The sequence below is a fragment of the Muscardinus avellanarius genome, assembly GCF_963383645.1.
Source record: "Muscardinus avellanarius genome assembly, chromosome: 1".
In the NCBI taxonomy this organism is placed as follows: Eukaryota; Metazoa; Chordata; class Mammalia; order Rodentia; family Gliridae; genus Muscardinus; species Muscardinus avellanarius.
In genome coordinates, this window is record NC_137786.1 from 164,782,626 (window position 1) to 164,796,505 (window position 13,880).

The 13,880-nt window shown below is 46.2% G+C and overlaps 1 protein-coding gene across 1 annotated transcript; it reads left to right on the forward strand.

Annotated features, from left to right (window-relative positions):
- Positions 1 to 7,065: 7,065 nt before the first annotated feature.
- On the forward strand, positions 7,066 to 10,771 carry FZD4 (frizzled class receptor 4; the record flags this gene model as incomplete). The annotated part of the gene is made up of 2 exons (XM_080698583.1): positions 7,066 to 7,350; positions 9,443 to 10,771. 2 exons carry the CDS (start codon positions 7,066 to 7,068, stop codon positions 10,769 to 10,771), a joined length of 1,614 nt encoding a protein of 537 aa, XP_080554709.1.
- Between the last annotated feature and the right edge of the window lie 3,109 nt (positions 10,772 to 13,880).

Genomic DNA, 13,880 nt, shown 5'->3' on the forward strand with positions numbered 1-13,880 from the left:
GAAGTAATTCATACTTAAAAGCACTTTCTGGAGGTAATATGGATTAAATGAGATAATGTGTGTATTCACCAAGTACCTGAAAGAAGGGGCTCAATTAAATGTTTGATATGAATAGTATTATCTGATACAGCAGGTATAGGTTAGCAAGGTGGTTCAACCACACTCATTATTTGTGTGCCACTTGCATAGTTGTATCTGGGGGCCTCAGTTTCCCCAGGCATTAAATAAAAGGCCCATGAAACACACTCTATGGGTGCTTCCAAATGCTAACATTATATGAATCTTTGTTTATGGGATCTATCAATTGGAGTCTGATCAAGAAGCAGACTAACTATGAATGAAGTAGAAAAAAGAATCTATTCACTTCTTTTAGCCATCCTCAATTTTCAGAGGATTCAATATGGAAATCCTGCTTCTACTTCAAATTATATAAATGTCTCTTGTATATGTGAAAACATGCCATCCCTCTTGATGAGGGAAGACATAAGGTCTTTTTGTCCATTTTTAAATCATACTCTTTTCTTCTGGAGTCACATGCTCTTTTGATATCTTATTACTTAATTCTGTTCTGCTTATATTTTGCTGGACAACAAACCAATTTGAACCTATAGCCCTAAAACAATACCAATCATGGATTTTGTGTGTCAGGGATTTGAAAAAGGCACAGCAAGGATGGTTCTTCTATGCTTACCAATTGTCTATGCTGGGATGATCCAGACAGCAGAAGGCAGGAAGAGCCGGGTCATAGAATCCACTGTCAAGATGACTTCTTCATTCATTGTTCTAGAACCTGGCCTGGAATGGCTGAAGGACAGGTGCTTTCAGGATGAGCAACTGGGGACTCTGCATGTGGCCTCTCCCGCATGGTACCTTAGAATAGTAGGACTACTTACAAGGATGCTCAGAGGTCCAAAGTGAGTCTCTCAGAGGACAAGGTCACCTTTTATGACACAACTTTGGAAGTCACCAAACAGTATTGGGCAAGAAGTCATAGCCTCTCATATTCAAATGGAAGGAACATAAACTTTGCCCTTCAATGAGAGGAGTGTCAAAAAATGGAGGCCATGGTTTAAAAGTCACCACCTAGAATTTTGTCTACTCTAGTTTAAACTTATATATAACATGTGGCTGCTTTACCTTTCGGTCATTACTTAGCATCATTTTATTCTGATTAATTTCTCATCTGAATCAAATGATGAGAATGCTGCCTATAAAAATATTAGTTCTTGTAACTCCGTTTCTATGCTTCCCTAGGTCTCTTGGAAACTTACCCAGCCATTAAGGCTAAGTGCATATTCTAATTTTTCTACAGACTTATCAAGAAGTAATCTCCTGCTGAGATATCATGGCATATATGATTCTTTTTTTTTTTTTTTTGGTGGTGGTACTGGGGTTCCTGGAAGCCCTTCTACCTCCGGGCTACACTCCCAGACCTATTTTTACATTTTTATTTGGAAACAGGGTCTCCTAAGCCAGCGTGCGCGGCTGGCTTCGAACCTGCGCGATCCTCCTGTCTCTGCCTCCCAAGCGCGGGGATTACAAGCGTGCGCCACCACGCCCAGCCATGGCATATATGATTCTTAATGGCTTCAGCTGACAATAATGAGAGGGGTAGTTGACTAGCCAAGAAACAGTGGTAAGAAAATATTTGGGGCTGATTTATGAAAATAGAGAAACTCATTTGTCTCTGAAATGAACAATGATTCTGCCTAAAATACTGTGCTACCTTAAAATGTCTAAGAATGGGCATGGTAAAATAAAAAAGGAAGATAAATGTTTGGCTAAACATCTGACTTTAGAAGAAAACTGAAAGCCATGTACCTGGCCTGATTTATAGAAGTGACTTATAATCTCACTAGTTGTATTTTGGTGATCACCTCTGTTCAGCCCATAATGAAGGCTCTCTTCCCTTGAAGAATCAGATCACTAATCACCTGAACCCTTCCTTTATTTATTTAACAAAAAACTATCAAGTGCTCTCTGTGAGTCAGGTAACATTGCTCTACCCTGTTCAGAAGCAAAATGGAGAACAAGACATAGCCTCTGACCTCAGAGGTTATTGAAGGAGACAAAGAATAAGCAAACACCTTATCATACAGAACCCTGTGTATATAGGGGGGAATGGGGCTGGGGAAGTCCAAGAGAAAGCACTTAAGCATAAAGAAACTTGGTTTACTTCTGGTCTCATGTACTAATCGTTCCCAATGGGACTGTCCGCTCCTGGAAGACAAGAACCATCTTTTACACGTCTGCACCCCATTCCATACCCAGCTCAGTGACACATCGAGGACAACCTATCACTAAACATTTGCTAATGGCTTGACTGATAAAAGAGGCTGTGAAAGTACAAAGCATGTCTGCCTTAATTTTTGCTTTTTACTGCGGTTCTTGGTTGCCCATCTGTATGTATATCAAACCACCAGCACTGTCTCTGATGTATGCTAAACATGTGGGTAGGAGGAACAGGGCTTTGATTCCTTGACTTCAAGTGCTCTGTAATGATGATTCTTCTCTGCTGGCTAGTGGTCCAATGGACTAAGAAGAAACGCTGGCTCTGCCACTTATAGCTGCTACTTAGCCTCTTGGGACCGCTCATTCCTCAACTTGGATCTAGATCAGTGTGCCCTTCCAACATAGCCAGTAGACATGGTTTTGTTTTATAACGAGTTTGGGTGCAGAGGATGATGTAGCTCCCGGGCTATTTATAAACGGATGGGCTGTGGCTTGCCTTCTCCCTAGGGTTCTGTTGTTCTTCAGTAAGTTCACAATACTTACTAGGTTTTAGTCCAGTGATTTTTTTCCCTCCAAAATCGGAGTAATAATAAACTACTTTCTATCAAGACAGCTCTTTGTGAGTTCTAAATGTTCTGCCTACATTCAAAGAAGCTGGTTTCTTCATGAGTGGCTGGAATAAGACTTTTCTTGGAAGCTACTGAATATGGATTAGTTGGATTGTTTCACAGGAAATAAAAAGCAGGCTCTGGGGTGACCACTTCAACACTTAATTGGGTTAGCAAAGAACTGCAAATGAGAGGTTTTCCTTAGGAGGAAAAGGATGTTTATGGCTCCCACCCCCTTAGGTGGTGGACTTTAACCTAAATGCTAGTTTTTAAATGCAGCCTTTAATTTAGGAACCATTACAAGAATCTATTAGAGCAGAAAATGTCAGGTTGAAAAATTAACACATCACAGGAGTTAATTAGAACCCGGCCTCTCATTAGATGCAAATGGAGAACCCTTCGACTGCCCAGCAGCCGCCAAAGTCATGTTTGTTGAAGCTCCAAAGTAGCTGTATCTTTACTACTGGATGCTGGACCAAGGACACTGCCCTGCGCTCAGGCCAGAGCCACTGGGGACCTGTGACCTGTGGACTAGGTAAACTGAAGGTCCTATTCATGCATCCCCATCCTTTCCTCTCAGAAATGCCATGCATGTCACTGTAACAAAGACAAACATGCCAGGCCTGTCACCAGGGGCAGTTGTGGAGTGAGTAAACCATTCCCTGAGAGGGAAGCAGAGGGGCTCCAGGCCATTCAGACTTAGCTCTAAGTCATGGTCTTTGTTTTCTTTCCACATTCAGACTGAAATGTGATTCCTCCGGCTTTCTGTTTTGGAAAATACCTGCGATGAGTTCCATGCCTAGAAAGAAAAGCTGTTGACAGGAAAAGCTTCTGCCAGGGAAGGGGCTTCTTCAAGTGTTCTCAAAGGAGACAGTTGCTTCAAACATGCTGAGGCAGAGAGGACAGGCCCAGAATAAGAGGTCAGGATCACAAAAGGGTCATCTTTACCTGTGGATTAAACTGGGTGTTAAGCTCTTTCCTCTGCAAGAGTAGTGCCACACACACAGTTTAGGGCCAGGTAGATCTGCATCTGAGCCCTCTTCACCACTTACTGTGTGATCCTGGGCAAATTGCTTGACCTCTCAGAACATGTTTTCTCAAATGTTAATGTGAAAAATAAATGAAATGATGAATGTAAGCCATGGAACACAATTTCTGGCACAGTCAGGATTCTACATGAGTTCTTTCTTGTTGGTTTGGTACAAGCTTTTCTTCAGCCAGCACTTGTGATCTCCACAGGACCAGAGGAACAGGTCCTTCTCCTGACCTGAGGGAGCTCATAGCTTCATAAATCAGGCACATGAACCTTCAGCAGAGAGCATGCCGCCTTCTCGCCCTACTCCAGGATAAAGGCCAACTGCATACTAACTCTGCTGTGTTGAGTAGTTCAGAATGCTGCAGATCATCCCCCTTTGAGTAGTCTCCAAACTCAGCTCCCTCTGACTGCAGTTGATCCACAATTCTCTATCTGTTCACTTGCTACAATGAGTTACTGATATTTATTTTGTTTCCTTCTGTGTGGTACAACAGAATGGGGATCAGCTATTCATTTAATCTGCTCCTTTGATTTGTCTCTGTAGCCCAAATGATGAAGAGGTCAATTGCTCTGTGCACCTGACCATTTATCCAACTCTGTAAGCCAGCAGATTCATGTTACTCAGCACAGGCACACAGAAGATTCACCCTTCCTGCTGAACGCAAGGGTTTCCAGCTGGAAATTTCTGGAGAAATAACTGAGAAAATATTTTTGCCTTCCACCTTTGAATGGCTTCTGATGGGCCATGGTTTGCTTGGTCCTGTCATTTTCTTTCCTTCTTCTGAAACAGGGTCTCACTAAGTTGCTGAGGGTCTTGTTAAATTGCTTGAGCCGGCCTCAATCCTCCTGTCTCAGCCTTCCTAGTACTGGGATTACGGCATGTGCTCCGAGGCCTGGCTAGTCTTGTCTTTTTCTAACTATCACTTTGGTTCTAGCCTCACTTTTCCAGTCTCCTTAAAGGGCTAATAGAGCCTCCTTCACAGGAGGTTATGTCAATAACTGGAGACCAGCAGCTTCTGTATGCTCAACAAGTCCAAGCACAGAGCCAAATACCAAAAAACAGTTTATTCTATTATCACCCTCAGCTAAGTGGAGTTGCCAATATAAGAAAACTAAAATGCCAGGTGTGGTGGCACATGCATGTAATCCCAGCATTTGGGAGGCTGAGACAGGAGGATTGCAGTTCTCGGACAGCCTCAGCTGATTAGTCAGGCCCTTTGCAACTCAGTGAAACCCAGTTTCAAAAAAAATATATAGGGCTGGGGGTGTAGCTAGAGGTAGAATGCCCCTGGGTTCCATCCCCAGTAAAACACACACACACACACACACACACACACACACACACACACACACACACACTAAAAAGAAAGAAAGGGAAAGGAAGGAAGGAAATTAAAAATAAGAAAGAAAATATGAGCACCACAAGAATGGTACATTCTTCCAATATACACTTAGCCTCTGTGATGTGCCAAGAGAATTCACTGAAACAAGAAGATGCAAACAGCCCCAGAAACATTGGCAAATGTTGGACAATAAGATCTCAGGAAGAGGGGTAGAAATTGCTTTACCAGATGAGACCTGGGTTACCAGAAGTGCCTTTAACATCAGTCTGAAAAGCAAGAGGTTGTCCTATAACTGACCTCCCCTAGTTGACCCAGACGAGAGGTGGGGGGGGCAAGTTCTTCTGAATTCACTCTACCATTGACTACGTGCCAGACTCCTCTCTAAATGAGACACAGGCGCTATCTCATTTAACTCCTGGAACAAGTGTGCGAGGTAGATGTGAACTTCCCTTGGCCAGATGGCCGGTCTGAGGCTTGGAGAGGCACAGTCGCTGACCACAGTCAGGCAACGGGTGACCGGTTAGGAATCCACCTGCTGGGAGTCTCACTGGCCATCTGTAAAGCAGAGAGAGGGTGAACCAGCGCAAAGTCCCTGGGGCTGGGAACGCCAGAGAGGAAAGTTGGATGGGACCCCAGATTGAAAAAGTCTCAGAACCCGCCACAGGAGCAGAATAAGGAAGATAGCGGCGCGGGCTGCAGAGGGGCCCGGGAGGCTGGGGAGGGGGCAGCCCTGGGCTGGCCAGCCCTCCGCGGCCACAGTCCTCTGCCCTCCGCCCTCTCGCCCTCCCAACCTTATTTAGAAGCCGTGTCCCCGAGACAGGAAGGGCGGCGGGCCGAGAAGCACGGAGCGTCCCGGCCTCATTTCCTTTCGAATCCCCCTGTGGAATTTCATTTCGTTCGGCGAGGAAACCAGAGCGCTGGCCGGCCCGCCGGCTGCTCCGCCTCCCCCGCGCCGCCCGCCGGGCGGGGAGAGGGCCGGGCTCGGCCGCAAGGCCGGAGAACACGCCCCGAGCCCCCGCAGTACCAGGCACCGTGCGGAGCGGTTTAAGCTCCATCTCTATCCGCCCAAACCGCTTTACGGATGAGGAACCAGAGAGGTTGGGCAACTGGCTCCAGGTCACACAGCCTGGAGCCTGAGCCACAACTGTGTAAATCCAAACCCGGTGTTCTTTGTGTACGTTTCTCTGCTGGATGGAGAGGTGGCCGGGGGTCGCGATGACAGCTGGAAGAAGGAAGCGGACGGCGGCATTGATGGGGGAGCACTTTTCACCTGGGAGAAGAGGGAACAGGTGGGCTCCGGGGGAGCGCCGCGGCTCTGTAGCTGCCTGGCCCGGCGCGCCCGCTCCCGGGGGAGGAGCGCGAGCTGGGGCCGGGGGCGGGGCCGGGGGCGGGGCCAGGCGCGACCGGCCCAGCCAGCGCGAGAGCACCCCGCCCCCCGCCCGCCCCCGGCCGGCGGCGCGCGCCCATTGGTCGGGAGCGCTGTCCGTCCCGCCCCGCCGCCGCCCAGCGAACCTCCAGCTCCGCGGAGAGCTAGGACTGCGAGAGCGGCGCGGCGCGGAGTGCTGGCGGGCTTCGCCCGGACGCCGAGCAGACTCGCCGGGCGGCGCCGGGTTGTGGGCTCGCAGCCTGCAGCCATGACCCTAGCAGTCTGCCTCTCGGCTGTGGCCCCGGGCGTCTGATATCCCACGCAGTGGAGCGCAGCTGCTGGAGAGGCGGCCGCTGCCCTCTCGCCGCCCTTGGCGCTTTATCACACTCTGCCTCGGAGCTGGGCAGCCGGCGCCCCCGTGCAAACTGGGGGTGTCTGCCGGAGCAACCCTCGCCGCCGCCGCTGCCCCGGGCTCTGGCCATGGCCTGGCGGGGCGCGGGGCCGAGCGTGCCGGGGGCGCCCGGAGGCGCCGGGCTCAGTCTGGGGCTGCTGTTGCAGCTGCTGTTGCTTCTGGGACCAGCGCGGGGCTTCGGGGACGAGGAGGAGCGGCGCTGCGACCCCATCCGTATCCCCATGTGCCAGAACCTCGGCTACAACGTGACCAAGATGCCCAACCTGGTGGGGCACGAGCTACAGACAGACGCCGAGCTGCAGCTGACAACTTTCACGCCGCTCATCCAGTACGGCTGCTCCAGCCAGCTGCAGGTGGGCGACCCCAACCCCCATCCCCGGCGGGACCCCTTGGGCAAGGACAACCCAAGCTCCCTCCGTGGAGCCCATGCTGAGTTGAGCCCCCTGTCCTCTTCCTAACGGGAAGGGTACAACTCTCCTGAAAAAGTGATTTCCACTGCCCCCCCCCCACCCCAACACACTTTTCTGTCCTTTCTAAGGGACTGGAAGCCAGAACGTTGTGTAAGTCATCTGGCCCGCGAAAGAATCTACTCTTACACCCCGCCCTTCCGTTTTTCTCCCCTGCCCACCCATGTCTGGCCAAGCCCCTAACCCCAATGGAGCTGAGGGTTATCTTTGCCAAAGATTCCAGCCGCTGCTCGGTGGGCGAGTCCCCGACAGAGCAGCCAGCTGCAGCAAGACTTGGAAGGAGAGATAAGGAGACAAGGAACCTCTCCTCCCTTCTCCATTCCTCACTAACCTCTTTTCTTCCCATAATTTTCGGAGTGGGTTATTAAATCAAACACCATTGTCCCGTTTTCTGAGGAATGGCCCTTCCTCACTTTGTCCCGTATGGTTTTAGAGGTCATTCAGGAAGAAGTAGTTGGATTGGCTTGAGTTCTTATCCTCAGGATTGAAATAAGGTTGAATGCTTGGAGAGAGAGGATATATTTTTGTATATGTTTGTATATTGGGAAGTTGTGTTTGTGCAGTTATTAAAAATTTTAAAGCTTATATAATGTGCAGTGATACAGAAATTGTCCTACAATAGTAAGTCATTTGCATATACAGCATGTTATAATCTTGCAAAAACAACCAATTTGATGGAGGGAAAAACTGAAAGGAAAATTAAGAAACTTAACATTGGTTTTGTTTTTGTTGGTGAGGCTGAGGTATTTTTTAGAAATTTAGAAAAGAGAGCAGTTGGGGGGAAAAAAAATAGAGGTTATTTGTCCAGGCTAAAAGCTTCAGAAATCTATGCTTCTGGCTGCAACTTCAGAGATAAGAAACAGACATATACAGCTTACTTACTAGCTGCATATTTTTTACGTAGGTCATTTTAAAAGTTGAATTGTGGTTTTGGAAAGATGGTTGGGATTAGACCTGTTGCTGGTGAAATATCCCTCTGGAAGTTTCAGAACTTTAGACTAGGTTATAAAAGCTTAAGAAATGTTCCTCTAGCTCTCAGTCTGGAAGCCGCACATATCCCGCACATATCCTGACATCAGTGGCAATTTTGCTGGTGAAACAGCTTTTGTGGGGATATATATTTTTAATTACATGTATCCTGGGGAAGTAGCCAAGCTGCTTTGAAGGACAGGACTGGATCCCTTTACATGCTGGAAAATAGTTACTTGTAACTCTAGACTGCATAGACAACATCTGTAAGGAGCCAAGGAGACTGTTTATCAATGCTGGAGGAATTGAGGACAGCAACTGGACTCTCCCCTGCTGGTATTGCAGTTTCAGGGAATTAACATTTACATTTTCCTATTGTGTTTCATTATTATTCATTGAGGAAATCTTAGCCAAACAAACCTCTGGTGACCAGAGACCTCAATCTATATCTCATCCTTCGGTTTAACACTGTCTCAATTGGTGTATTTTCACTGTCAATATGAGATTGATTTTAAAAAATGCTAAAGTAGGGAAAAGGGGGATATTTTAAATAATATTTTTCTATATGCATGTATTCACTTTTAAGTGATAAAAAGTGGGGATAAAAATAAATCACCCCATTACTTAAATGACGGTGTCATTTGCTTAGATTCTTCAGCTTCTTTCAAAGAGTGGCTACAGGGGAGGGAGGTAGAAAATCAATTATTAAAGGTTTGTTTTCTTAAACGTTATGTGTAAAAGGATTATGTAATTATTCAGACCCTTATTAATGTATTTATTTATTTATGTTCCTCTGGAAAGGATTACTAGGGCCAAATGAAGCAAAGTGTGCAAAAGTGATGGATTATTAGGCACCCTTGTTTGAGGCCAGAGTAAACAGACAGAATCCCAACAGGCTGGTTTAAAAGTAGATATGTACATTGCCTGGAAGCATTCACTTGGCTTTGTGCAGGCATTTGGTCATACTTCCAAGTCATTGTTTTCTTTGTTCATTTCATTACTTTTCCAGTTCTTCCTTTGTTCGGTTTATGTGCCAATGTGCACAGAGAAGATCAACATCCCCATCGGCCCATGCGGCGGCATGTGTCTCTCAGTCAAGAGGCGCTGTGAACCCGTCCTGAAGGAATTTGGATTTGCCTGGCCGGAGAGCCTCAACTGCAGCAAATTCCCACCACAGAATGACCACAACCACATGTGCATGGAAGGGCCAGGTGACGAAGAGGTCCCTTTACCTCACAAAACCCCCATCCAGCCTGGGGAAGAGTGTCACTCTGTGGGAACCAATTCCGATCAGTACATCTGGGTGAAAAGAAGCCTGAACTGCGTTCTCAAGTGTGGCTATGATGCCGGCTTATACAGCCGCTCCGCCAAGGAGTTCACCGACACCTGGATGGCGGTGTGGGCCAGCCTGTGCTTCATTTCCACTGCCTTCACCGTGCTGACCTTCCTGATCGATTCTTCCAGGTTTTCTTACCCTGAGCGCCCCATCATATTTCTCAGTATGTGCTATAATATTTATAGCATTGCTTATATTGTCAGGCTGACTGTGGGCCGGGAAAGGATATCCTGCGATTTTGAAGAGGCAGCAGAACCCGTTCTCATCCAAGAAGGACTTAAGAACACAGGATGTGCAATAATTTTCTTGCTGATGTACTTTTTTGGAATGGCCAGCTCCATTTGGTGGGTTATTCTGACACTCACTTGGTTTTTGGCAGCCGGACTCAAATGGGGTCACGAAGCCATCGAAATGCACAGTTCCTATTTCCACATTGCAGCCTGGGCCATCCCAGCCGTGAAGACCATTGTCATCTTGATTATGAGACTGGTGGATGCAGATGAGCTGACTGGCCTGTGCTATGTCGGGAACCAAAACCTCGACGCCCTCACGGGCTTTGTGGTGGCCCCTCTCTTCACTTATTTGGTGATTGGAACTTTGTTCATTGCTGCAGGTTTGGTGGCCTTATTCAAAATTCGGTCCAATCTTCAAAAGGATGGGACAAAAACAGACAAGTTAGAGAGGCTGATGGTGAAGATCGGAGTCTTCTCAGTCCTGTACACGGTTCCTGCGACCTGTGTGATCGCCTGTTATTTCTATGAAATCTCTAACTGGGCGCTCTTTCGGTATTCCGCAGATGACTCTAACATGGCAGTTGAAATGTTGAAAATTTTTATGTCTTTGCTGGTGGGCATCACTTCAGGCATGTGGATTTGGTCTGCCAAAACCCTTCACACATGGCAGAAGTGTTCCAACAGATTGGTGAATTCTGGGAAGGTAAAGAGAGAGAAGCGAGGGAACGGTTGGGTGAAACCTGGCAAGGGCAATGAAACTGTGGTGTGAGGCTAGCCAGCCTCCACGCTTGCCTCATCTTGAAGGGGGGAATGCCAGCACTTCTGCAGAAGTGCTACTAACATGTTATGTGGCGAATCTCAGTTTGAGCAAACTAGCAACACTTAAGAGACCCCCCCCACTGACCCACTGCCCTTCACCCCCACCTCAAGCATCATAAAAACCAATGATTTTGCTGCAGACTTTGGAATGATCCAAAATAGAAAAGCCAGTTAGAGGCTTTCAAAGCTGTGAAAAATCAAAATGTTGATCACTTTAGCAGGTCGCAGCTTGGAGCGAGGAGGTCCTGCCTAGATTCCAGGAAGTCCAGGGCGATGCTGTTTTTCCCTTGGGGTGGGATATGAGTGTGAGTTAGTAACCTGCAGGGAGGAAGATTAATTTTTTAAAAAATCCTTTTACATTTTGAATACTAACAAGGTCTTTCAGATAGCAAAGTGATCTATAAACACTGGAAATGCTGGGTTCGGAGAAGCGTTACGCAAGTTTTATAGTTTGGCTGATCTAACATAAACATCTGTGGCGTACTGTCTTCTGTTTAGAACTTTGTGGATCACACTCCCAAGAGGTGGTGTCAAAAATCCTCCAGTGCCTTTATCATAAAACAGAATCCTTTGAACAAACAGAAGTACTGTACTAACACACACAAGGTATTCAGTGGACTTTCCTTTCTTTCTTCCTCTTAAATTTCAGCTTCTTTGGTCTAGGCTGCTGCTGTGTTTTTTTTTTTTTTTCATTCTAATGATTCAAAAATGTATTTTTAATAGGAATTTTTGCATTGCAGCATGCCTAATGAGAAAAGGAAGGGCAAATCACTTTCTGACAATCACTGAATTCAGAGGAAAATAAAATTACTAAGTTGACCAGTAAGTTGACTTACCTTAGTGACCCCAGAGACCTATTGCACTGAGCGATGGGCACTTAATATATTTTACTTTGTGTGATTGCATCTGTGCAGACGCCAGTCTGGAAGAGTTGAAATGTTAAATTTCTTGGCAACTTTGCATTCACACAGATTAACTGTGTAATTTGTGTGTGTCAATTACAATTAAAAGCACATTCTTGGACCATGACATAGTATACTCAACTGACTTTAAAACTATGGTCAGTTCACATTCTTACAGTGATAGTGCCTTTTTCCCCCTTAGCATAAGAATGTTATCAGAGTCTGGTCTTTGCCACAATGGAGACTTATTCAGTTTTGCAAAGGGAACTAAGGACAGCTAATCCAACTAGTTGGTGCATAATTGTTCTCTAGTAATTGGGAAAGGTTCCTTATAAGATTTCATTGGAGGCAATGTGGCCTGGAGTATTTATATGGTGCTTAACGAATCTCTAGAATGCTAGCCAGGAGGTTGGATTGGTTAGCAGGGAATAAAGTGTAGACCATATGAAATGAACTGCAAACTCTAACAGCACAGGTCTTAATTGCCTTTTGCAGAGGTATCCAAAGCTTTTAAAACTTATGCTTTACGTTCCTCACAAGGAGGCACCCCCCAGCAGCCTATCAAAAGTTGTATTTCTTTTAAAATTGTAATTGGCCTTTCTCTTAAGCTGCCTTAGGCCTTTTAATCACCAGATCTTTGGGACAAATTGTTGTCAATGTCACAGGTTGCTCTCCTTGTAACTCATACTTGTCTTTGCTTCAGCAACTTCTTTTCAATGACTCATTCTTTATTAATTTGTGCTTTAAAAAATAGGAGGAAAATTCTTTTATTTCCCCATTACACTTCTTTGTGGAGAAACTTTTCCACAGACTCAAAATTGCAAATAGGTAATCAAATTCTGGAAATAAGCATGTCTTTTTTGGTTTTGGTTTTGGTTTGAGCTTTATGCCTGTGGTTTGACATTTTCCTTCTTTCCTCTCTGTTGTGTGTGTTATTGAGCTGTCTGACATCAAGATGCATGCAAGGTGTGTTTGGAAGAGAAAGTCTTAGGGCTTTTGAGATAGAAGCTACGTGGGCCTGGATGGCCCCTGTTGCTTTGTGCAATCTGAGTACCTTGGCTGGGCTCTGGGTAGGGCTCTAGGAGCATGAGAACTCGTCCCTGAAATGACCAGTTTGACGCCATCTGAGGCTGCATTGCCTATGAGAGGAAAATGTTAACTCCCTATGCTGCTTGCAGATAGTTCCCATAGCTATCCAGGGCCCTGGAGCGCGCACCCAGGGGCAGAGCCTGCCCTTACTCACTCTCCGCCTGGTGTCTTGGGAGTTGTGCAGAGACTCTGGCCCAGCAAAGGGCAGGAGGACCATGCGGTAGGAGACTGGCCCTGCTGTTAAGAGTATGGGGGTGTGTAATGCAATTTTCTTTGTAATGCTTCAGTGATTGTGTGATATAGGCAGAAACCTAGAAGAGGGCTGGGCAATATTTGTCAATGATTATATAATAATCATAACAATAAAAAAGCCTTTGGGTAAACCTTGACTTCTGAGTTCTGGCACTAGTGCTGACGATGTTTTTTGGGGGAAGGGGTTTGACTGTTTCATGAACACATTTGATCAGAAGTGACCATAGGTACAGAGTGGATTAGTAGCCTTAGTAATGCCACAGAGTTATAGGCCTTTCCTTTCACGTTCCAGACAATGGAGTGTTTACGGTTTCAGGAAGGAACTTTGTGGCTGAGGAGTCAGTTACCATCGACCTTCAAGTGACACTATCACCTCTTAAATTGGTATTTGTTTAAAAAGAAAAAGTCGATTGTCAACAAACTTATTGAGTTCCAGCTGTGTGTAAAGCCCTGTGTTAGGTGCCTTAGGGATGTCCTGGGTGATAAGTTCTGCTCTTCTAAGGGATAGAGGGTCCAGAGAGGCACCTGGGTCCCCTGGACTTAGCTGTTATTTTTGTTAAGGAACAGGGACCTCTGGAGTTCACATCTGTTTTACTATCTTCTTTTCAAGAACTTATTCTTGAGTCTCTCTACACATCTCTCAATCTTTCCCAGGATTCCGTCCAAATCAATTACAGGGTGTTTGACAGAAAGCACCAATCCTGCTTTATGACAATCTCAATAGAAATCCCTTAGGAAGACTGAGAATAGCCTGTAAGAAAGCAAGCTCTGTGCCTAATATGGCTTTGGGGACAGGCAGTCAGGGCTTGGGGCACC